This window comes from Hyaena hyaena, unplaced genomic scaffold (genome assembly GCF_003009895.1).
Source record: "Hyaena hyaena isolate Hyena2069 unplaced genomic scaffold, ASM300989v1 scaffold_38, whole genome shotgun sequence".
NCBI lineage: Eukaryota > Metazoa > Chordata > Mammalia > Carnivora > Hyaenidae > Hyaena > Hyaena hyaena.
The window spans coordinates 1,777,831-1,801,580 of record NW_024080670.1 but is presented as its reverse complement, the minus strand read 5'-3'; the positions used below and the strand labels follow the sequence as shown (position 1 = coordinate 1,801,580).

The 23,750-nt window shown below is 62.1% G+C and overlaps 1 protein-coding gene across 1 annotated transcript in view; it reads right to left on the bottom strand.

Moving 5' to 3' along the window:
• Nucleotides 1-16,100, bottom strand: part of FIBCD1 (fibrinogen C domain containing 1) — a 32,157-nt gene extending 16,057 nt beyond the window's left edge. Inside the window, exons 1-7 of the mRNA XM_039229553.1 lie at nt 16,058-16,100; nt 15,099-15,666; nt 14,486-14,729; nt 7,347-7,421; nt 5,195-5,674; nt 1,099-1,246; nt 621-757 (exon numbers count right to left, since the gene is read on the bottom strand). Coding sequence (XP_039085484.1) covers nt 621-757; nt 1,099-1,246; nt 5,195-5,674; nt 7,347-7,421; nt 14,486-14,729; nt 15,099-15,666; nt 16,058-16,100 — 1,695 coding nt within the window. The remainder of the gene's footprint in view (nt 1-620; nt 758-1,098; nt 1,247-5,194; nt 5,675-7,346; nt 7,422-14,485; nt 14,730-15,098; nt 15,667-16,057) is intronic.
• Between the last annotated feature and the right edge of the window lie 7,650 nt (nt 16,101-23,750).

The following is a 23,750-nucleotide window of genomic DNA, read 5'->3' as shown; positions in this document are numbered from 1 at the left end:
CCCCACCACTCCGCCCCCTTCTCCCAGCTCCGTGTAGATTTCAGGGCCACCTATCGCCACGCCTCCCCACCCTCCACTGGCCGTGGGGACCTTTCCTGGCTCCTACTTCCCGCCCGGGCAGGAACCAGAAGGTGCAGGAAGCCACGGAAGTCACAACAGTTGTTTGCCAGGAAGCCCCTGGGGTCTCTGCCCTCTGCAGAGGGCAATACATCCCATATTGGGTAATTCAGGACAGCATCTACACATGCCCTTGAACTCACATGAGCGACAGGTGCCCCGTTTCATCACAGAACCCATCCCCAATTTCCCCGACACTCCCAGGGCAGGCACCCTGTTCCCAGAGGCTCGAGGATCGGGGAGCAGGAGCCACGGGAGACGGGGTCTAACATCCGCTCCCGCCGGGGCCTCGGGGTCAGTGCATGGCCTCCGCTTGCCCTGTGCAGGCTTCTGGGGGTGTGGAGTTCTTGGGTGAGATTTGAGGCAGGTTCGTGGGGGCCAGAGGGCTGGGTGAGAGGCTGCTCAGAGTCCCCGGGTTCGTGGGCGCAGCCCCCTGGTCACCCTGGCCTGCCTGGGTGTCTAAAGGACCGAGAGGAAACTGGCCGCGCCGCCAGGAGACTCACCGTCCAGCCGCCGCCGTCTGTGCGCATGTCACAGTAGACCTGGAAGCCGGCAGGGTAGTGTGTGGGGAAGACTGAGTAAACGCCGTCCTCCTGCTGCCCGCTGAGGAGCACGTCCAGACAGTCACGTGGCGCAGAGCCTGGGGCAGGGAATGCAGTCAAGGCTGTGCGCGGCCACCTGTGTCCCCACCCCCCCACCCCCCGTCCCTGGGTCTCCCTGATTTGTCCGTCTACCCTGCAGTGTCATACGGGCTCCAGGGCCCCAGCCTTGGGGGCCGACCTTGGCTCTGCCACTCCCTGAGCCTTGCCTTCCTCATCTGGAAAATGGGCACAGTGGGCTGGGAGAGGGTTCAATAGAAGGGCGCAGGGAGCGTGCTCAGGGCTGCCTGGCGGCAGGAAGTCCTCAGCAAACAGCAGCCGTGGTTCCTTATCAGGGGTGGGCGAGGGGCGAGGGCGGTATGGGACTGGGCACCCCACTCACCGCTGGTGCAGCCCCGGGGCCGCAGCCCCCTGGCAGGTGCCCTCTGAAGGTCAGCCTTGACGCGGGGCCGGCCCCTCTGCAGGGCATCTAATACATCACTGACCGAGTTCACCAGGTGAGCCATGTGGCCTTGACTCTCGGAGAGAAGCTGTGGAGCACAGGGGGCACCTGCCAGGACCCGCCACACCCCCTCGTACGATGCCAGTCCCTGCCCTGCTCTGGCTCCAATCTGAGGAGGTCTCAGAGCATGGGGGCTCAGGTGGGAAGGGACAGAGGGGACAGAGCAGAGACCCTTGCCCCTGATGTGCCCCAGGCCCCGTCATCCATTTCTGTGCCTTGGCCCGGGTGAGGTGATTGGAGAAAAGAGCCCAGGGGGCGCCTGGGGGGCTCAGTCAGTTAGACTTCAGCTCAGGTCATGATCTCACGGTTCATGGGTTCGAGCCCCGTGTCAGGCTCTGTGCTGACAGTTTAGAGCCTGGAGCCTGCTTCAGATTCTGTGTCTCCATCTCTTTCCGACCCTTCCCTGCTCCCGCTGTCTCTCTCTCTCTCTCTCTCTCTCTCTCTCTCAGAAATAAATAAAACATTAAAGAAAAAAAAAGAGAGCCCAGGGGGGCACCTGGTGCCGGGTTCAAATCCCAGCTCACCCATGTACCAGTTACACGTGGGTGAGGGACTTAACCAGGCCTTGAAGGGGGCCCGCAGCCCGGCCCGCCTCCTTACACGGATCTGTAAGGCACCTTTCAGGATACAAGACACCCTCACCCAGAGTCTCCCCAGGTCCCCCCGGCGAGGCCACTGAGGCAAGGGTGATGGTTCTGCAAACAGGAAGGGGCCCTGGGTACCCCCCACTCCCCCAGCCCCCATGCAAACCCCACTTTCTTGGGTCACAGCTCCAATGTCCACCGCCTCACCTCGCCCCCACAGCCTTGCCAGGAGGAAGGACTGGAGTTGCTGTCCCCTGGTTACAAATGGGGAAACTGAGGCCCGGAGGCCCGGTCCCTGATGGAGAATGGCCTCAGGCCGCTTCCCCAGGGTTGCCTGGCAGGAAGGGCACACAGGGACCCGGGATGGGGGCAGGACAGCAGGGGCAGGGGTGTGGGCCCAGGCTCCGGTGTCGGTTGTGGGTTTGGACTCAGACCTTCCTCCGCCCAGTAGGGAAGTGACCCCTTTGTAAGCCAGAGTAACGGGACCCAGTTTTCCAGGGTGGGTGTGGGGGCGGTTCACGAGAGCACATGTCCGAGCCCCAAGTGCTCAGTCCCCTGTGTCACTCCCAGTGCTTCCCAATGGCCACCCTTCCTGAGATCCGGGTCTGGGGGCTTGTATCTCAGCCAGTGCAGCTCTCAGCCTCTCCCCCTGCCCACCCCGGGGACCTCTGAGCTGTGCCTCCTGGCTCAAGTGTCTGAGGTCTGGCGCCTCCCCACCCAGGCTGGGCTCTAGGAAGCTGCAGGGCCCCGGGGAAGGGGAGGAGGCAGGGTCAAGGGCACAGCCGGCCAGCAAGTGCACGTGGAGCCTGCCCGGCCTTCACACACCCACCGAACCTGTCACTTGCCAGATAATAGCTCGTTCGAGGAAGGAAAATAGAAATACACAGCGCCAGCAGTTTACAAAATAGGCTTCTCGTTTCGTCCAGAAGCAAGGGCCCCTGCAAAGAAAGCTTTTACATTCCTTGCCAGCTTCTCCTCTCCAGGGAAGGCTGAGGCCTGGGGGTGAGGCGCAGAGATGGGCAGGGGGGGCCCCGGGGCAAGGCGGCCCATCTCTCCCTGGGTGTTTACTGTAGTCTCCTGCAGACACGGTCCTGGTGGGCGGGGGGGGAGCCCCAGATGCCGGCAGCCCCCTGGCGGGCAGGGGGCAGGGGCCACGGGCAGGGTGTGGGCGATCACCAGGCTCACTGGTGAAGTCCCCAGGGTGCTGCCCACCCTTCAGGGACAAACGGACACGCTCGAGAAACTCAAGCGCAGCCCGCTCTTGCTGGCGGGCAGGGAAGACCTCAGTTTAAACCAGCAAATGATTAAAGAGTCGAAAATGTACATATAAACATGCCCCGAATTAATAGGGAAAGGCAGTCCCCGCTCGCTGAGCTGCACAGATGCATTAAAGAGGACTGGCTGGCGGCTCTTCAAGGCAGTGAAGTCAGAGGCGCTGCTCTGAGCACTTCTCAGTCATGTGGCTGAACTGGAACAAGGCCCTCTGCTTCTCTGAGCCTCAGTCTGCCCCTCTGCAGAATGGGTCCGTGATCTCCACCTCCTGGGGCTACGATGCTGCCAAGTGCTTGTTGTCAACCAGCACTTAGCGGTTCCTACTGCTATGCTTGCAAAGGGATTTTCTTTCTTTCTTTCTTTTTAATTTTCATTGATTTTCCAGAGAGAGAGAGACACAGAGTGTGAGCAGGGGAGGGGGAGAGGGAGAGGGAGAGGGAGACACCGAATCGGAAGCAGCTCCAGGCTCCGGGCTGTCAGCACAGAGCCCAGTGCGGGGCTCGAACCCACAGACCATGAGACCATGAGCTGAGCCAAAGTCGGACGCTCAACCGACTGAACCTCCCAGGCGCCCCGCAGAGGGTGCCTTTTAGCAAGCGGCTCCGGCACTTCTGAGGGTGCTTGTGGGCGGTGCTTTGGGAAACCCAGGTCTGGGCCGATCCCCTGGGGTCTGGGAAGCTTGGACAGGAGGAGCCAGGAGCCACAGCCACACAGGGCGTGCATGACACATGGTCTCTGAAATCACCCCGAGTCTGCAGGAAATGAGTCAAATTAAACATTCTTTTGAGAAGTAAATCTCTCAGGTGAGCCAAGGCACTACGGGGTCCCCCCAAAGCTATTTGTCTTGCAGGAACAGCTCTAGGCCTCTGCATAGGTGGGTGGGTAGAAGACCCTGAGACCCCTTCCCCCCAAGCCCCACCCCTGCCCTAAGGGCCTGGCTGACCAGGAGCTCAGCCACGTGGAGAGCAAAGTGGGGAGGTCCAGGTCACCCAGAAAATCTGGAGGTCTCCCCAGACTGAGGAGACCCAGATTGATGGAGGGGGCAGCTGGACACCCTACCTCCCACCCTGGGCTGGGAGGGGGCAGCGCCTTCCCATCAGTCACCCAGACAGGATGACGAGGGCTATAATCCTCCAGCTGCAGCCTTCAGAGGACGGAAAAGACCCATTGCTTACGAGCTGCGGGCTTAGCGAATGCCTGGTCATCCCGGGCGGGGGGCGGGGCGGGGGGAGTCCGGAAGGGGCTCGGACCAATGGCGGGGGGGGGGGGGCTTGCCTCCTAGCCCCTCAGGACCTGAGTCACAGGGGGGATGGGGTACAAAGCCGGAGGGTGGGTGGGTGGGCGGGACGGCTGGAGGCCAGATGCCGGGCCTGACTTGGCCACTGTACCCTGGCACTGTCCCCTTCTGGGTCTTAGTTTTCTTTTCTGGAAAATGGTGGAAAACCAAGGAGATGGTCCTAAGCCCCTGACCCTATGAGGGGATCTAGGAGGGGAGTTCCTGCTGGTGCTTCAGCAACGGTCAAGGTTGGAAGCCCTGCCCCCAGATCTACCAGCTGCTTGCTGGGACCTGACTCAGGGGTGCGGAGGGGACAGGGGCAGGGAGGGATGGGGGACAGGCTGAGGGTCTGGGGGGGCTCCATCAGCTGGTCCCTCCTTCCTTAGAAAGCTGGGAACATCACATGGCAGTGAACGGGGGACAGGGCGCTGGGAAGAGGGTACAGCTCTCTCTGGCCACGTGGCCCAGCTGGGAAGAGGCCTGCCACTGACCAGCCCCGTGACCTTGAACCTCCATCCACTACCGATGGCGGCCCGGTCCTGCCTCACCTGCACCTGGGAAGCCCCTCAAGGCCTGGACTTGGCCTGACTGTTGGTGCCACAGCGACACCGACAGCCAGGGTCACCAGGACAGCGGGTAGGAAGCGGTTTGATCCTGATGCCTCTAGCTGTGTGGACTTGGATGAAAGAGTCCCCTCTCTGAGGCTCGTGTGCTGGACAGCAGGTGGGAGTAGCTCCCGGGGCTCCTGGGGATTACGTGAGGCCGTGGACATCAGCACTGGGCGGGACACGGTGGCGGCCACCCCAAGCCCCAGCAAGGCCCCGGGCGCAGGCGCGCCGCTTACCTGGATGAGACGGCCCTGCTCGCTCTGCAGGGCGCCCAGCCCCTGGCCCAGCGCGCCGAGGCCCTTCCGCAGCCCGGCGCACTCCACCTGCAGCTCGGAGGCCCGGGCCAGCAGCCGGGGCAGCTGGTCCACCAGCGTGTCCAGAAGCTCCCGCTCCTGCTCGCCCGCCGGCCCCGGCTCGGCCCGGTGCTCTGCCAGCGCCCGCAGCACCGAGGCCTGGGCGCCCTCCAGGCGGGCGAAGCCGTCGGCGAGGTCGGGGCAGCGCGGGTCAATGAGGATGGTGAGGCGCGAGCTGTCGGCCCTCTCCACGGTGACCAGCGCGCTGTTGACGCCTGCGGGCCCGGTGCTGACGATGGGCGGGGGCGCCGTGCCTGGCGCGTGGGGGTGGTTCAGGAAGAGCACGGCGCCGGTCACAGCCACGGCCAGCAGCACGGCCAGGGACAGCAGCACGGTGCACAGCACGTAGCCGCAGCCGGGCCACTGCCGGCCGGCCCCGCGCGCACAGACACAGAGACGGACAGACAGACGGACAGGAGAGAGAAGGGGCGGCATCAGGGGCAGAACCGAGTTTCCAGCTCTGCCCAGTGGGGGGGGGGGGGCCCAGGCAGCCTCAGGACGGGGCCTCTGGCCTCGGGCAAGACTCAGAGGACCCCCTTCTCGGGGACAGGGGAGAGGGAGTCCTACAGAGAGGCAGAGATGACAGACAGAAGCCCGGAGGGGAGACAGACAAAACTGCAAGAGCGAATGAGTGAGAGATGCAGGGCCCCGGAGATGGAGAGGACGAAAAGAGAAACTGAGGCAGAGAGGCATGGAGACCGATGGAGAAAGAGGCACCCTTCCCTTGCTGCCCCTGCCCTGCTCATGGTTGCCTGCACGGGCCAGGCACACCTCCACCCCGGAGCCCTCCTGGGTTGGTATGGGCTGCAGCTGAAGGCTCCCATGGCCTCAGGCCCCCGGGCTGCCATTGCCGGGCGGGGGGACCCTGGGTGAGGGACCTCACCTCGCTGAGCCCGGATGTCCTCACCTGTAAAGTGGAGGCAATAATGACTCGCCCTGCCCCACACGTGGGTGCCTGCCGTGGAGACTCAGGAAGAGAGAGCTGTAACGGCGACAGCAGCGATGCTAAGAATTGTCACACTATCACAGCGGAGTGAGTGCGCGTCACTAAAGGTCCCTTTCGAGCCGGAGCACCCACATCCCGAGTCCCCAGAGCAGGCCCACGAGGCTGCCGTGCGTGAGTCCCGGGGGCGCCAGGTGACCCCTACCCCGCAGCGCCTCCCCTCTTCCCTCCTCCCCGTCTCCGTAGAGCGGGCTAACAGGCTGAACACCCCTGGGGACCCTGGAGAAAGGGACCGACCTCCTTCCCAGGCGAGGGCTGGGGCAGCGGGGCAGCTGTGCCCCAAAGCAGGGAAAGGCGGAGGAGATGCCAACCGGGCTCAGGACCCCGGGGAGGGGGGGTGGGCGCTAATGACAAAGGAAGCTAGAACAGAGTGGCAGCTTGTCAGTAAAGGAAGCACAGCACACCCAGCACACACCCGGACGCGCGGGGCCGGATGACTCACAGCCCAAAGGGAGCTGGCAGAGAGGCCCGGGAGCATTTGACGCATGGGGCAAGTGAGGCCCAGAGAGAGCAGTGGGCGTGCCCACAGTCACACAGCGATGGGAGGCAAGCTCAGGCTGGACGGCGCCCCCCACTCAGCCTCCTGCCCCCTCTCAGGGCCACACACCTTCTATGACTGAATTCCACCCCCCACACACACACACATGTTCAACTTTCTGCATTTGAGATGCATCTCTAAATGAGTTAGTACATGAAAGCACTTGGCGCCGTGCCTGGCGCGTGGTGCGTGTGCAATAAATATTAGCAGCTTTTACTGCCCCGTGATCAGTGCACGGAGCATCTGGAGGTGTTTGGTTTTTTATTTTCCACCCAGAGTGTTACTTCTGTATGTCACAGATGCTAGGATGTATCTTTTTCATTTTTTTAACATCTCCCACGCAGGCGTGGGGGGGAGGGGGGAGGGTCCCTGGAGTTGTAACTGACAGCTGTCTTTCTCAGCGATACATAAAGTAGCAATTCCTCTGCACCTCGCAGCACACACGTGATACGTGAAGTAGCAATTCCTCTTGCACCTTGCACCTCGCATCCTACCGTGAGGAAGTACAACAGAGCAAACAGCTTCTTCTGTGGACGCTCAGATTCCACAGGGAACTCCTGAATCTCCTCCTTGGCACCAGAGGAGAATGGGGTCAGGGGTGAGGCGCAGGGGGACCAGCAGAGCCCCCACCCCCTGTAAGGAAGGGCGCCATGCTGTTGGCGAGATGGGGGAGAGAATTCCTTAGCCCATCCCTGCAGTGCTGACAACCCCCGGGACTCCTCCCTCCACATCTGCCTGGGGCCCCGGGGCAGCACCTCCGTCCAGGGCTCCACACCGTCTAGACAGCTTGCTCCAGCCGGAAACTGAACACCTTAGCTCCCCCCCTCCACCCGGCCCCACCACATCAGCTCTGCATAGGCTGCTCCCTCAACCCGAGGCACCCACTGCCCCTGCTCCTCTTCCACCCACCGACCTAACTCCTTTTCTTCCTTCAGGGTTCAGCTAGATGCCACCTCCTCCAGGAAGCCCTCCTTGTTTCCCCAGCCCTCCCCTGATCCCCAACCTAGTTTTGGAGAGGCTCCTCCTCCGTGTTCCCATGCCCTTTCCTTCCCCCAAGGGTGGCTCTTGTCAAGACAGTCACCCCCTTTGGCTTCATTCATGTGCTCGTTCAAACGTACTCATTCACTGGGTGCCCCCATGAGCCAGGCTCCAGGCCAGTCCCGGAGGATGGTGTGGCTGGTGGTCATCCTAGCCCTGCCCTGATGGAGCCCAAGTCTCATGGACTCTGATTCTTTTAAAAAAATGTTTTTAATGTCTATTTATTTTTGAGGGAAAGAGAGTGAGAGCAGGGGAGGGGCAGAGAGAGAGGGGGACAGAGGATCCTGTGCTGACAGCCAGGGAGCCCAGGGCGGGGCTCGAACTCGTGCACCATGAGATCGTGACCTGAGCGGAAGTCGGATGCTTAACCGACTGAGCCCCCCAGGTGCCCCACGGACTGTGCTTCTTAACCCACATGGGGCCTAAATCGGAGTCTGAGAGCTGGGGCAGCAAGTCTGGGGCCCAGGAGACTTAGGCTGGACCACGAGAGCCCCCCCGGGCAAGGCCTGCTCGCTGGGCACCGAGCGGCTGCTTGTAGAGGGATCGGAGGAAGAGCAGATGGACCAGGCCGCTTCTCGGTGACTGTGCTCGAAAGGGGACGACGTGACGGCCCCGGGAGCCACTGTGCTTGGAGGCTCATGACCTCTGTGCTGAGCCCTGAACCCCGGGCTCCTTCTCTGGCTGGATTCCCTGGGCAGACGGGAAAAGCTCCCAGAGCAGAAGACCCCTTCCCGAGGTCGCACAGGAGGCGAGCGGTCGGGCCAGCATTTGATCCCAGGGCCGGTGACGGGAATCAGACCGTCCGTGCCGTGGCTACGTCTTCCCACAACGTTCCTTCCTCGGCCTGGAGTGTGACTGGGGTTTGTGACACAAAGCTCTGCGTCAGCAAGTCGGGCCCCTCCCGGAGTCCACGGGGAGACACCTTGCCCCAAGCAGCTCTGAGCGACGTCCTCCAACTGAACGGCATTAAGGTCCCCGGCTGGCAAGGCAGAGTCCCCCGCCCCCTCCCCTCTCCCCCGTCTCCAGGACCCTCGCCGTCTCTCACACCTGCTTCCACCCAAGCCCCCAGTCATTACAGGGAAGGCAGTGGGTGCAGAGGAGGGAGAGGCTAGAGAAAGCCTCAGGGGGTCCCCTGGGGGGCAGGGGGTGACGGGGTTGGAGATGAAACAGGCCACTCAGCAGAGGAGAATTAGTCTTCTGAGATCACCTTAAACATGAAGTCCTGTTCGGTTTTATAGGCTGCTGTTGACGTGTTTCGCAAAGAAATCTGCCCGAGATGATAAGGGGGCTTTGCGCGGCGAGCGGCCCAACCGAGCCCGCGGCGGGGCTAGAGTTGATTCGTCAGCCCCTGGCAGTGTCCGAGCCGGGTGCACACCCCGGGTCCCGGGAGGCCTCCAGGGCACACAGGGCCCCCGCCTCCCCGCACAGGGAGCGCGGACATCGGGAAGGCATCCCAGGCGGCGGGCCTGAGAGCCCCGGGTTCGAGGTCCGCTCTGCCGCTAGCCGCGTCGGTGAGCCCCCAGCTGCAGGGACGTGGCTTCGTCCCCCGCGTGGCCCCCAGGGCTGGCTGGCCAGGAAGCCGCGGCCGAGGGGAGGGCCAGATGGGCTGGTGCCTGGGGAGGCAGGAGGTAGGGGACCCCAGAGGTGCCTCAGGGGAGGGTGGCGTCCGTCCGGGCTGCCTCCTCTGTGTCCCCAGCCTCCAGAGGGGGCCATGGGGTCCGGAGGCAGAAAGGAGGGCTCAAGAGGAAGGGACGCAGTGGCTCGACGCCCTGCTCGCCCCACATGCCTGGCCCGTGCCCCTCCTACGCGCCCCCCCCATCTTCTTCCTTGTTTGCTCAGGGAGCCGGTGCGGGAGCCCCTGCAGTAGACAGAGATTGGGCTCCGGTATCAAAGTAGGAAGAAGAAACTGTCCCTCCAGGAGGAGGTCAGGCAAGGTGGGATCCAAGTGAACAGCCCCCCACCTCCCACGAGCCCCCCAGCCAAAGGCAAGATGGCCGTTCATCATGATGGAACCGCAGAGCGGAGCTTTGGACTGGGAAGACCAGGGGCGGGCGGTGCGGGGGCCGGGCCGGCAGGGGTCTCAGGCACAGAGCTGCGGGTGGGGGCCCCCGTCACCTCTCCCCAGGAGCCGGCACCTGCTCCCACCACCGGGCAAACGGCTCCTGCTTGGCTAAGTCTGCCACCCTGGGCCTGGCTGGACAGGGTGGCGGGAGGGGGGGTCGCAGAGACCCCCTAGAGCCAGGGGCTGGTTCTTCCATTATAACACATCTGAGGCCTCTGGCCATTTGGAAGGTCCTGGGGGAGGGGCTGACGGGGACAGAGGGACAGGGCCTGGAGAGGGCCCAAGGCCACCCCTCCCAAGGTCCCCAGCCTCTGCCACTCCTCGGAGGCGCTCGGCTCTGCGTCCATTCTGGGGCGGCGGGGGGCGTCTCCATATGCTTCCAGGGAGGGTCTCGTTCCCCCCTCCCCGCCCCCACAGCCCCTGGCCTCCCGGATGGCCCGCCGGGCCCACCGACACCAAACCAGGTCCCGTCCCCCCCAGCCTGAGCGCTCCGGGGATCCCCACCAGGGCGGCACCAACCCGGCCGTCGCCCCGCCACGCCGGCGCCCCGCCGCCACCCAGCCAGCCCCCTGGCTCTGCCCCCGTGCCCCCAGCCCTGCCCCGGTCTGAGCCCCGTCACCTGCCTCTAAATCACTGTGACGGTGTCCCCGCCACCTCCCAGCCTCCCCCAACCGGTTCCCCACAAAGCCGCAAAGGACCCTTCCCGAAGGTTCTGCTTAGAACCCCCAGCTCTCCGCACCTGCCTGGTTCCTTCCGTTCTCCCAACACACCGGGTCCCCCTCCAGTACCAATCGGCAAGCACCGGTCAGCTTAACCCGTCACCCCCTCTGGGACCCAGTTCTGCACGCCCACCCTGCCTTCGGGGCGCAGCCACCCTGCTGGGCTAGATGGCAGCTCTGCGGGGCGGGGCGGCCAGAAGGGAGTCCTTGCCTTGTGGCCCCTTGGGCCCCTCCTCCCGTCACGCCCCCCCTTCTCTCCCAGCCCCTGCCTAGCACAGTGACCTCGACCCAAGCCCCAGGGAACAAAAAAACGGTCGCTTTTCCTTGTAGCGCCTTGTGACAGTACCCCACTTGGGAGGGGTTTGCTCCCCTCATGAGACTCTAAGCAAGTTTCTTGGCTGGACATCCCAGCCGAGGTAGAGACTCCGGAAAGAGTCACGGAGGGAATCAAATGCCGCAGAGTTTAGGTTAGACATGAGGAAGAACTGCCCAATGGGACCTTTTTCTTCGGGCCACATTGGGGAAGTTGGGAAAGTATCAAGAGAGGCCGCCTGGGACCCCCGAGGCTGACCTCCCCGGGGGCGGCGTGACCCGAGGACGCTCAGAAAGCCTTCCCACCCCCTCCTACCCACCCCTGCCCAGGGTGACTTCCTGCCCCCCACGCTCCAGGAGAAGAGAATCGCGTCTATTCCTAGACCCTTTCATCTGACAAACTCCCAACTCTGGCGAATACTCCACGGTCATCTCCTGCCCCAAGGGTGTGAAAGCCCCTTCGTGCTACAGGGGGAGAAGGGTCACTCGAACAGAGCAGGGAGCTTGTCCAAGGTCACCCAGCAAAGGAGGAGCCAGGGCCGACAGGCCCAGGGCAGGGCAGGCTCAGGCGGTCCCCGGGACAGCGACACGGCACCGTCTGCCGGCGGCGGGTGGGGCCCGTGGCCCCGGGAACCACGCAGCCCAGACGCGCTCTCCCCGGGACTCACATCACGCCGCCGGGAAGGCTGACCGAGGCCAGGCCGGCCGCTCTTCCCTCCGTCCTCCTGCCGAGGCTCTTCTGCCACCTGGGAGGCAGTTCCCAGCGCTGGCTCTCTCAGCCTCAGTTTCCTCATCTGTCAAATGGGCGGACTGTCCCTGCTGCCAACCTCCCAGCGTGAGACCAGACATGCGGAGGATGAGGGCAGCCGGGGCACCGAGGGACGCATCCCTCCTCTCCTGGAGGAAGGGTCCCGTTCAAGACCCTCAGCCAGACCCTGCCGGCGGGAGCTGGGCAGCCAGATCGTTCTACCCGGTGGGCAGAGGCAAGGTCAGGACGCTGACGACACGCGAGACGGAACGGGCTGCCGTGAGAACCACCCTCGGCACGGAGAAGCGGAGCTTTACGGTTTGCAAAAACACCCCGGGGGTTTCCTGAGAGCCCTGGTGTGGGGGGAGGAAGCAGGAATTGCTGCTCTCAACTTGCAGTTGGTAAAGCCCAGGCCCAGAGACTGGGAGTCACCTCCCCAGAGCCACACAGCATGTCAGCGGCCGAGATGAACCTAGAAGCAAGGGAGGGAGGGAGGCCAGACCTGAGCGAGCAGGTGGAGGGGGACCCAGGACGGCAGAGTGAGCACGGGAAAGGCCTTGCTTCCTATCTGAACCTTCACATAAGCCTGGGGCTGGCCCAGACCTCATCCCCATGCTTTGGTCTACACTGCTAGGTCACCAAAGGAGTGGGGAGGGGGGTGGTGTTTGATATCCGCCCAGGCTCCAGGGGCCACAAGCCCTCAGCTGCCTCTGATGCCAAGGGGCAGACAGGTGGGCTCTGGCTGGTGGCAGCTGGAACGTGTCCCCAGGCAGCAGCGGAGGGAGGAGGCCCTGAAGGCCCATTTCAAACAGATCCGCCCCAGAAGCCGCATCCCCTGGGGACCCGGCAGCTCTTGCTGGCTCCTCACCCACAGCGCCTGGCTGCTCCACGCAGTTCAATTCAGCAAATATCCCTAAGCTCCCAACCTGAGCTGCGTGGAAGGGCGGGAGCCTGGGCCGGCAGAGGACCTAGAGACGGGGACCCAGAAAGAGCACGTGTCCAAAGGGAGCCCCTGATAGAGGAGGGACTTGGGGCTGGGGGACAAGGCAGTGAGAAAAAGGCAGCTGAGCAGCATAAGCTAAATGCTACCGGGACTTTGAGGCCCAGCCACAGAGCATCAGGGGAGGCTTCCCGGAGGAGGTGGCGTCTGAGTAGGTTTTGAAGCACATGCAGGATTTCCCTGAGCAAAAGGCTGTGTGTGTGTGTGTGTGTAGATCTTGGAGGAGCCAAGATAAGACTGCAAAGGTTTGGAAAGGGGCAGCCTAGTGTGGGACTCAGATTTGGCAAAGGACAAGCAGTCAGTCCTGGCAAGGGGGTAATGGGAAGGGAGAATGGGTCAGGCCGGGGATGGCCTTGAACGAGTCTAGGAGGTAAGACGGCTCTTGCTAAGAGGGTAAAAAGTCAGATCTCAGCACAGACTGGGATTGGCTTGGGGGTGCACCTGCCCAGAACAAAGAAACAGACTACCTCGAAGGCACTGGGAGGCGCCGGGGTCAGACCCAGGTTCGAATCCTCGCTCTCCTGCTAACATGCTGTGTGACTTGGGCGCGCATGCCTCAACCTCTCTGAGCCATGTTACCCTGCGACGTGGGAATGTGCATCTCTGCTTTGCCCCCAGGCTGCAGCACGAAGCGAGCTTGTCCAGTTGGTCGGGAAGGAGCTCTGCAAACTGGAGAGGGCTGCCACCCCCCCCCCCGCCACTGTCAGTCCAGACAGCACCAGCAAGTTGCAGCCCTGGAGAGCGAGGGGGGGCTGTCAAGGCCCGCCCCTGCCTCCCCCTTCTTGCCACTGCCAACACAAACGGCTCTTTCCCCAATGACATCTGTCTGGGAGAAATTTGAAATTTAAAACGGGCAGCCCCATTATCTCCTCTCCTTGGCCCGCCGGCCTCCTCATGTGCCTGCCTGCCCCAGTCCCTTGGCAGCCAGGCCCGGGGCAGCCCCAGGGCTGTCCCTCCGCTCAGCTTCGAGGCTCCGGCCCCCCTCTCTGGCCAGCCCGGGAGCTCTGCCCTCACCCCCTTCCAGCGCACAGCCCCAGGCACACCTCCACTGCCCCTGAAGACGCAGCAGGAAGGGCAGAATGAACAGGCCTGGAACCTCGGACCCAGGTTCAAATCTCAGCAGAGCCTCCAGGCCTCTGGCTTCTAGAAGCAACTGTCTCCGAGCCTCGCTTTCCTTGCCTTAGAGCTGAAGACTCATGATATCTGGGCTTCTCGCATGAGACAAATATTCACTGATCCTTTACTGAAGGGGGGTGGGGAGCTGTTTAAAGTGTAAGGGTTCAGAGGAGACCCAGGGGATGGGCACCCTGGCAGGCACCTGGCACAGGGTGGTGCCCAGGGGGGAGAGTTAGCAAGTGATTGAGATGCCCATTGCAGAGGTGAGGAAACACTGAGGGGCGTGATGTGTGTGGTCCCACAGTTAACTAAAAGGCTGGCCACCGTGTGGCCGATAGGTCCCTTACTCCCTGTGCACACGCGCGCACCGGGAGGCTGTTGGAGGCGCAAGGGGGCCCTCTCCCACGGCGCGCGGCTCCTGCGGGGGTGCTGCTCCCATCCGCACCCCGAACCCCAAGTTCAAGCCTCTTCTGGAGGAGGAGGCAGGAGGGCGCCCGCGTCGCCCCAGGCCTCCCGAGCCTCGCGGGGTGCACCCCAAACTCCAGCCTCGAGCTGGGCGCTCGCCCCGCCGGCCGGAGCGGCCACCGCCTCGCCAACCGCGCGGGCCCCAAGTCCCCACGCCCCGGGCCCGCGTGTACCTGCGGCTTGTCACGCGGCCGGTCCTCAAGTTGGGAAGCGCCGCCCATGGTCTTCCACCGGTCATTGACCATCTTCCGGCAGGACTGGCGGGGGCGCCCGGCGAGGCGCGCCGCTGCGGAGCGCAAAGACGCCGAGGTGGGCGCGGGCGCGGGCGCTGCGCGCGTTCTGCCCGCCGGATCCGCGCCTCGGTGCCCCGCGCCAGGCGCCCCGGGCCAGCGGCGGCGCGTGGACGGGGGTGCGCGGCTGCGGACGGGGTGCGCGGGGTGCGCGGGTGACAGCGGGAGCGCGACAGCAGCCCGCCCGCCGCTCGCGCTGCGCGCCGTCCCCGCTCCCCGCTCCCGCGCCTCCCCCTGCGCGCTCCTCTCCCTCCTCCCTCCTTCCTTCTCAATCTCCGTGTCTTTTTTGTCTCGGACTCTCTTTGCCTTTTATTGCTCCCCCCGGCCTCCCTCCCTCTCTGTGTCTAACACACACACACACACACACACACACACACACACACACACACACACACACACGAGGCCTGCGATAGTTCAACTCCACCTCTGAAAACGCCCAGCTAAAGGGGCAGAACCGGCCCCAGGCCCCCGGGGCCCCGGCAGGGAGGCCGCAAACCTCCGCGGGCAGCCCGCCTCCGCCTCCGCCCGCAGCGGGCTCCCGGAGGGGCCTGGGAACCCCCGACGGCTCCTCCTCACAAACTTCCTCCCCGGCCGGACCCGCGCCAACTCACCCTGCGCCCGGGGCGCGGCGCCGGGAGGGCCCACGGGGCGCCCCTGCCCGACCGTCGGGCGTCTCCGGGGCGCGGCGCCGCGATCCGCCGGCTCCCTCGGGGCGCACGGAGACCCCCGCGGGGCCGGGGGTGGGGCCGGCCGCAGGGCGCCCCCTGCGGGTCTCCGAGGACCCCGGCCGGGCAAGTGCGCCCCGTCCTGGAGTCCCAAGCCGTTGGGACCTCCCTCTCCGGATCCCCACCAGCGAGGCCGGCCTGGGGGCGCCTCCGGCCAGAGTCCGCGGCCCTGGATCCTGGCGCTCGAGGGCCGAGAGCGGGCCCGACGCCTCCCTGCGCCGCCGCAGCCGCCGGCGCCGCGGTCGCGAGTATGAGCCGCTCGGCGCGCAGCCCGCGCTCCCGGCCGATCGCCCGCGTCCCCCGGCGCGCCCCGCACCGTCTCAGGCCCCGCCGCCTCCTCTGCCCCCGAGAGGAGGGATTTGTGCCGGGAGGGGGGCTTCTTAGTCGCCCCCTCCCACCAGCCGCACTTTTAAAAGCGTTTAATCCGCCCGGCGCAGCCTTCGGCGGTAATTGACAAAGTCCCTAATCTGCGCTGTTAACGAGACGCTATGGTGGCTTCTGACCGGGAGGCGCCCACACGGCCCGACGCCGCCCTCTCTGCGGGCCGCCCCCTCCCCAGGCCGCCGCGGGAGCCCAGCCGGCTGCCCTCCCCCGCCCCCTTTCTTCGATCCCGATCCCTTCGGCTCCCCCAGCTTCGGAGTAGACACCCCCATTTCCCGCCCCCCGCTTCTCCCCAAAGCTGTTTTCCGGCTCCCGGGGAGCCTTGGCCCGCCACGCTGTTCCCTGGCACCGTCTTCGTCTCTTCCCCACTGGCTGCCAGTCTGTCGCCCCATCTTCGTCCCTCTCCCGGCCCCTCTCCACGCCCCGCGCAGGCAATGCAGGCTGCCTGGAGGTGGAGGCCGCGCCAGTCCGGGGACCCCGTGCCCCCAGGCCGTCTGAGCGACTGTCACTCACCCACCAGCAGCTGGGTTCACGACCCGCCAGCTGTTTGTGCGCAGCCTCCTCTACCGTCCAGGGCCGCGGCTGCCCCACCGGGTTTGCGCCCCACAGGGAGGCTGCCTAGGTTGCTGGAGAGGATCCCACAGCACTGGCTCGGAGCCGGGGGGCCTGTGTGGAGTCCAGGCTCTTTCCTAATTGCACCCCTCTTCCCCTCCCCCCCTCGGCCCCCTCTCCTGTGGGTTAAAGGAATTGGCAGGTGACCTAGGGGGCCGTCTGGCGTGTGCAGAGGGGTGTGGCGGAAAGCACAGAGCCCTGGCTGTGTGACCTGGGGCAAGCTACTGCTCCTTTCTGAGCCTCAGTTTCCCCATGTGTACCAAAAGATGAACAGCACCCCCGTGGAAGGGCTCTTTGTGAAGTTCTAAGAGAAGGTTCATGGAAGCCCCTGAGCAGATTTCAAACTTTCCTGCTACGACCTTGGGCAGATTTTCTGTCCTCTGCAGCCTCAGTTTCCTCACTGAAAGAAATCAGGACCCCCCACCCCCCTGGGTGGGGAATCGTCAAGTTTGCAGGCATGTGGCTGCGACGGCAAGTCTGTGACGCCGATTTGGGGAGAGGAGGTAAACTCCAGGTGTGTCTACGTAGAGATGAAAGATCACCCGGGGAGGTGGGCGGGGGACCCCGAACTGAGAATCTGAGAACAGAGTGGTGGTGCTAAGGGTCAGCAGAGGTTGGGAACATGTGCTCTGAGTGGGCAGGGAAAGCACCGTGAAGAAGGAGAGGCGTGAGCCAGGCCCTGCCGGCAGGGCTGTCTGGATGCTGGGGAAGAAGGCATTACAGCAAAGGCAGAGAATGGAGAGTGACAATGGGCGGGTCCGGCAGGCGCAAGCAGGGTGCTGGCCGGAGATGGGCTCTCAGGCCTGCGGGAGGACCGGTGGACAGGTGAGCGGGCGCCACCTAGCGGCTCCTCCTGGCACTGCTTGCCGCAGGTTGTCTACCTGCTAGGCTCCAGGCTCCCCACTTTCCTGCCCTTGAAGGGGTGCAGTGAGGAGGTGCATCAAGGACGGTCTTCACCTAACCACCCCCTCGGCACCCCAGGAGAAGAATCGGACCTGCTGCAACTCTGGCATGAGCCTGCAGGCATTTCCTCAGTGCTTTACACGCTGTAGTCACCTGGCATACTCGGTGTCTGGGGGAGAGGGGAGGCCACCCTCAGGCCATTGACCCCGAGATCTGCGTAAGAACAATCAAAGCTGACCTCACAGAGGGGGACAGCGCCCCCACCCTTTTTGACAAAGCTGGTGTCCTCACAGCCCCAGGGAAGCAGGGGTGCTCAACTGGCCCGGGTGGGTCAAGGCCATCTGGGGACCGGCCAGGACCTCGGGAACGTAGGAACCCAGGGTGCCTGGCACGGACCCCAGGCTGCCCCGGCATCTTTCCCCACTCCCGGTGCATCCGCTTACCCTCCTCCCTATGGGTCGCCAATTCCACATTCTTTTGCCCGTGGCCACCTGGATGTGATGGTCCCACTAACGGAAACCCCCTGTCCGGGGTTTTTAGTTTAAATTCCAGAGAGAAAGGCTGTGATCCATCCTGCTCATCATTCTGAGCGAGCACATGTCCAATTGTGGATCGCCAGCTGGCCACTAACAGCGCCCCCGGCCCGGTGCCCACCATAGTCTGATGGAGGCATGACCGCTGGGGTCCTGATGCAGGGCACCTCCCTTAGCAGGGAGTGGGTACAGGGCGGTTAGTCATGCCAGTGCTGGAGGAACGGACAGGAAGAGAGCCGATGAAGAAGAAAGTGGCCAGGATGATCGAGTGACCACATTCAGGGCGCCGGCCTTCATTCGGATTGGCTGCAACCCATCGGGCATCGTTTCTACGCTCAGCTCCGTGCTAGGCACACTGCATCCCCCTGGCCACCGTTGTAAGTGGGAGATCTTGTAACCCCCATTTTATGGATGAGAAAACTGATCAAGTAAGTTACATACAATGATAGGATGAATAACTACCATTCGCTAAGCACGGTCTGTGTGCTGAGTCCCGCTCATTAACAGCATATCTTATGTCATGTGCTCCCCACCAAAAACCAACACCCCCATTTTATAGATGAGGCAACTGAAGCTCAGAGAGGCGAAGTAATTCGGTCAAGATCACCCAGCAGCCGATGGGGCCAGAACTGGCACCCAGATCACTTCACTGCCACCCATCTCTCTGTCCCTAGTTTCTGCCCTCTTCGTCATCTAAGCTGGCCTGAGCCATCCAGTGATGTCTCAGCAGCGGCTCCATGAACGTGGGTGGAATGTCAGATGTGCTTGGCTCGTGGGGCCCGGGGGCTTGCCTGGCCAAGAGGTCAGGACCCCTGGCCCTCATCCGCCCAGCCTCTGCCCCAGGCAGCGGAGGGCACCGGGCTCTTGCTGTAAAGCTGTTTCAACTTAACTCTGACAGTCACATTTATCATTAAAAATAAATTTATCTTGGCTTCCCGTGGCCTGGAAAGCTACTGTGCAGTGATTCAATGGGCTTGTCACCCCTCACTGTTAGGCACGGAGAGCTGAACAACTGGATGGTCTCCAACATCGGCTCCTCATTTTCTGCGGCTGGAGCCAGAAATGTACAGTGGGCTGACATTTAATTTAGAATCCAACATACCTTGACATAAACCTATAATACAAAGGCGGGGGCGGGGGTGGGGGCTGCCAAGCCCGGCGGGGGGCTGTGGGGGGAGTCCAAATGACAGGGTGGATTTCTTTCTTTCCTTTTATTTTTTATTTTGCTTTGTCAACACTGAGTGGTGATGACAGTCTAGAGGCCTCCATCAAAGGCGAAAATTAGCATGGAACGGACGTGTGTGTGAGAGTGTGTGCTTTTGTGTTGCCACACTGTGCAGGGGCTGTGCGGGGCTGTGCCCCGAGTCCGCAGGGGTGCCGTGGGGGGGGGGGGCTCCTGCGGCGTGTCCGTCAGGTGTGCCCAGAGAAAGAGGAGCCAAGGCCAGGCCCCCGGGGGCTGGGACTGGAGCCGAGGAACAGGACAGCTTGGTCATCACGGTCAAGATGGCACCTGCCATTTGTCTGTGCGGGCCCAGCCCTTCCCATAGGCCCTCTGACACACAGTCAGTGCTCAATAAATACGGAGCAGTCAAGGACGATGTCAATTTAAAAGCTAGAAGCAGAGGTCTGGTTTTTTATGCAGGAGAACATCCTGATAGACTATTTGGGTGTGGAAAGCGGAGGCTCAAGGCTGGCGGGGGAGGGGAAGGCAGGACGCAGGAGGGAAGCAAGAAACCTGAGAAGAAGTGTGCTTTAGCAGAAGCAGCTGGAAAGGGAGGGGTGGGGGGTAGAGGGGAGAGGGAAGAGAGGCCACGCGGGGGCCTGGAAGCACAGCCCTGATGCAGGGGCGTGCATGCCCCTTGCAGAGAGTAGTTTTCCCATTTGCTACCCCCAGGGCTCTGCTCAACAGCCTCGTGTCCGAGGCGTTTCCAGAAAACGGGAGGAATGGTTCCCATCCCGCAGCGGAGTGAAGGGTCCAGCTCCAGCTGGAAGGGCAGGGATGCTATAGATTCCAGAATTCAGCCCAAGTAGGGAATCCAACCATTAGGTGACCTGAGCTTGAGCCATTTCGATTTTCATTTTCGAGCACTCACAATAGCTACTGTTTTATAGAAAGCCTACTACGTGCCAGGCACCCTGCAGGCCACTGGCATTTCCTCGTTGGATTTCCTCATGGGAGAGCCTAAGGCAGCTGCTGTGGGTTTTAAAATTTTGTTTTAAGTTTATTTATTTTTGAGAGAGACAGAGCATGAACAGGAGAGGAGCTGAGAGAGAGAGGGGGAGACACGGAATCTGAAACAGGCTCCAGGCTCTGAGCTGTCAGCACAGAGCCCGTCGTGGGGCTCGAACTCACGAATCGCGAGATCACGACCTGAGCTGAAGTCGGACGCTGAACCGACTGAGCCCCCCAGGCGCCCCAGCAGCTTGCGGTTTATTATCCCCATTTCACAGATAAAGAGACGAGGGGCGGACGCGAAGGTCGAGGACCTGGCTCCAGGTTATACATCTCATGAACCCCACACCTTGAATTTGAGCTGTGCCGTCTGACTCGCTTCTCCAGAACGCGCAGCGGCAGGATGCGCGGACCTCTACACAGCTCACGCTCAGGTTACAAATGTTTACGTTGAATAAAAGGAAACGGGTGTGGAAAGCAAAAATCTTGTAAGTTTGGACGCAGCGCCAGCCACTATGAGTGGCCAAACGTTCAAAAACGGCTTGCCTTATTTTACCATATCTTCGGGTGCTATAACGTACGGTGTGTACCCAAGTCTCTGGAGCGCTAACCTCGGGGTAATAATAGTCGTCCCTTCTGCCAACTTAGTCATGATGCCATTTCCCGGCGTGTTTTGTGATTTCAGATTGTGTGCGTCCCCTTGGTCAGAGCTTAATTGGTGGGAATCCGGTGTGCTCTGGGCTTCGAGTTTCCCCTTCCCTGCATTTGCTTTCATTCCCGGGAGGCAACTGAAGACACTTTGAACCAACGGCCATGTTAAGCCTTCATCTTGCACGTAGAATAAATTCAAACCAAGTCTTCGTGAGAACGGGCCTGCGGGTGTTCATTTATAGCAGAAATTTGTCCGCTTCCCTTTTTTGCTGCAGATGGAGTTTTTCCTTGTCTGCCCAGCTCCACGCAGATTCCCTGCACCACCCTTTAAAAAAATTTTTTTTTAATTTTTAACATTTATTCATTTCTGAAAGACAGAGAGCTGAGAAGGGGCAGAGAGAGAGGGAAACAGAATCCAAAGCAGGCTCCAGGCTCCGAGCTGTCAGCACAAAGCCTGACGCAGGGCTCGAACTCACTGACGGCAAGATCATGACCTGAGCTGAAGTCAGACACTCAACCGACTGAGCCACCCAGGCGCCCCTGTTTCCTTAACCTTAAAAAAAAAAAAAAAAAGTCGTGGGGCGCCTGGGTGGCTTAGTCGGTTAAGCTTCCGACTTTTGCTTAGGTCATGATCTCGCGGTTCGTGGGTTCGAGCCCCGCGTCGGGCTCTGTGCTGACTGCCAGCTCAGAGCCTGGAGCCTGTTTCGGAGTCTGTTTCTCCCTCTCTCTCTGACCCTCCCCTGCTCACACTGTCTCTCTCTCTCTCCTAGAAATAAATAAAACATTAAAAAAAAATTAAAAAAAAAAAGTCGAATATACACACAATAAAAGGCACAGATCTTAGAGGTAGGGTTTGGATGACCATGCTCTAGAAAGTTCCCGCGGGCCCCTTTCCCGGTCACACATGGCCTCCCAGAAGTGCCCCCACTTGTGATTTCTATAGCCAGCACTTCGTTTTGCCTTTCCTTAAAATTGACACCATGGACTCCTGCGATGCGGACTCTTTCTGGCCTTTCACTTGACTTGAGGCTGATGAGATGCACCTTGCTGTCCGTCAGCACCTTCTCCCTTTCCGTTGCCGGGAGGATTTCCCTCACTGACCGTCCACAGCGTGTTTAACCACCTTCTTCGGTGGACGCCAGGCTGTTAGGCCCGGAGCTGCTGTGCACATTCACATGCGCGTCCTGGTGCACACGCGTGTGCACACCCCCTGTGTCCACGCAGGAACGGGATTGCGGGACGGCAGGGTGGGAGAAAGTTTAACCTTCTAGGGAGCAGCCAGATTGCTTTCCAACGTGACACCCCCGCTGGCAGTGCCCAGCGTCCACACCCGCTCTTCTCCCACGTGTCCCCTAAAAATTGGGGGGCATGGTGGTGGCGCCAGTGTGTCTGCCGGAACCCCATTCCTCTGTCGCTCCGTCCATCCGTTCGCTCACTCGGCCATTCTACAAGCGTTCGCTGCCGCTCCCCGCCCCCGCCCTGGTTCACTGGCTCTCGGGACATGCGAGGCGGCCGGGCTGGTGTCCTTTGCTGTCAGGGCTGCCAGGGGGGCCCATCTTAAGGCTGTGGCGGGAGTGGTATCTGGTGTGTCATCCGCGCCTCCCAGGAAGCTGACGGCTCGGTCAAAGCCCGTGTGTCTGTGTGTGGACATCAGCACGTGCCAGGGCACGTCAATCACCAGCCGTCTCCCCAGCCAACCCCCCCCCCCCCGCCAGGCCGGCACTGAGCACGGAGGGCTGGCACCTTAGAGAAAACAGCCCAAGTGCTCCCTACGTGGCCGTGCCATCGGACACTCCGGCCGGCGGTGTGGACGTAGGACAGTCGGAGCCCGAATCTCGGCGAGATCTGTGGTCGTTCCTGTGTGTCCCTGTCACCCTCCCAGCCTCCTCCTCACCCGGCCTCACGCGCAGGTGGGTTTCTGCCTGGTCTGCCGGCTCCCCGAGCTGTGGCCTGGCTCGGTGCTGGAGTCCGGCCCCCTGCCTCTCAGGAGCCCAAGGCCTTGAGGCCCTCGGTACCCCATCTCGTGCTCTAGGTCTCACCCGCAGGGGCAGGGGAGGCAGGGGCGAGGGAGGCCAGCAGGCAGGCAGGCCGTGGGTAGCTCTCGCCCGGGAAGACATATCCCCATCACTCACCTCCCACGTCCGTTCCACAGGCAATAAATACAAGCTCTTTCAACAAATATTTATTGAGCACCTGCTATGTGGAGCTTAATTCTAGTGAACAAACCAGGTACTTTCAAAGAGAGATAGGAGCTCTTGGAAAGTAAAGCAGGGAGCTGCCATACAGAGTGGCTGGGGAGGCTGGGGAGGGGCTGGTGTTTGAAGGCGCCTAGCATGGAAGGCTCTGAGGGAGAGCTCTCCAGCCAGTGGGGACAGCAGGTGCAAAGGCCCTGAGGTAGGAATGAGGCCGGCAGGTTCAACCCTGACAGCAGGCCTTGTGTTTGGAGCCCAGTGGACAAAGGGGGCAGAGACGGGGTCAGAGAGGGAAGGAGGGTCGGATGATGCAGGGCAGGGAACAAATTTGGGGTTTATACTGGCCACAGCGGGAAACTGTCAGAAGATTGCAGGTGGAGGCACAGTGTTTTTGCAAGTTCGTTTTGGCTGCCATGTCGAGGAGGGGCTCCAAGAGGGTGTACGGGGAGGGCAGAGGCCGGTGAGCAGGTTGCTCGCTCTCACCTCTGGTGAGGGGTGGAGGCAGCTCGGACTGGGGGCGTTGGCGGCAGAAAGAAGCGGACAGATATGGGACAAGTTGGACTGGCTGGCAGAGTGAATGCGCCCAGCAAGGCGAAGAGAGCAAGGGAAACGCCAAGGTCAGGGGCCCGAGGCACTAGCAGAGGGGTGCCGCCCACGGAGATATGGGAATGGGGGGAAGAACAGCACAGGTGCGGGCTCGAATCAGTTCTGTTCTGGACACGTTACATTTGAGACTAGAGCTTAAGAGACACCTTCCTGCCCTTCCTTCTCTTGTGACCATGAGAGGAATAAGCCTGGGAAGACAGGTGCCGGAAGGTTGGGAGACACGTATCAGAGGCCTGGACCCAGCAGAGCCACGAGCCGAGTGCCGGGAGTGGGTGTTACGCAGCAGTGTTGCAGCCATAGCTGACTGATACACAGAGCAGAGGCGAGGCCCTCCGGGAAGGAGGAATGAGAGCACGCTTGAGGGCTTGGCCC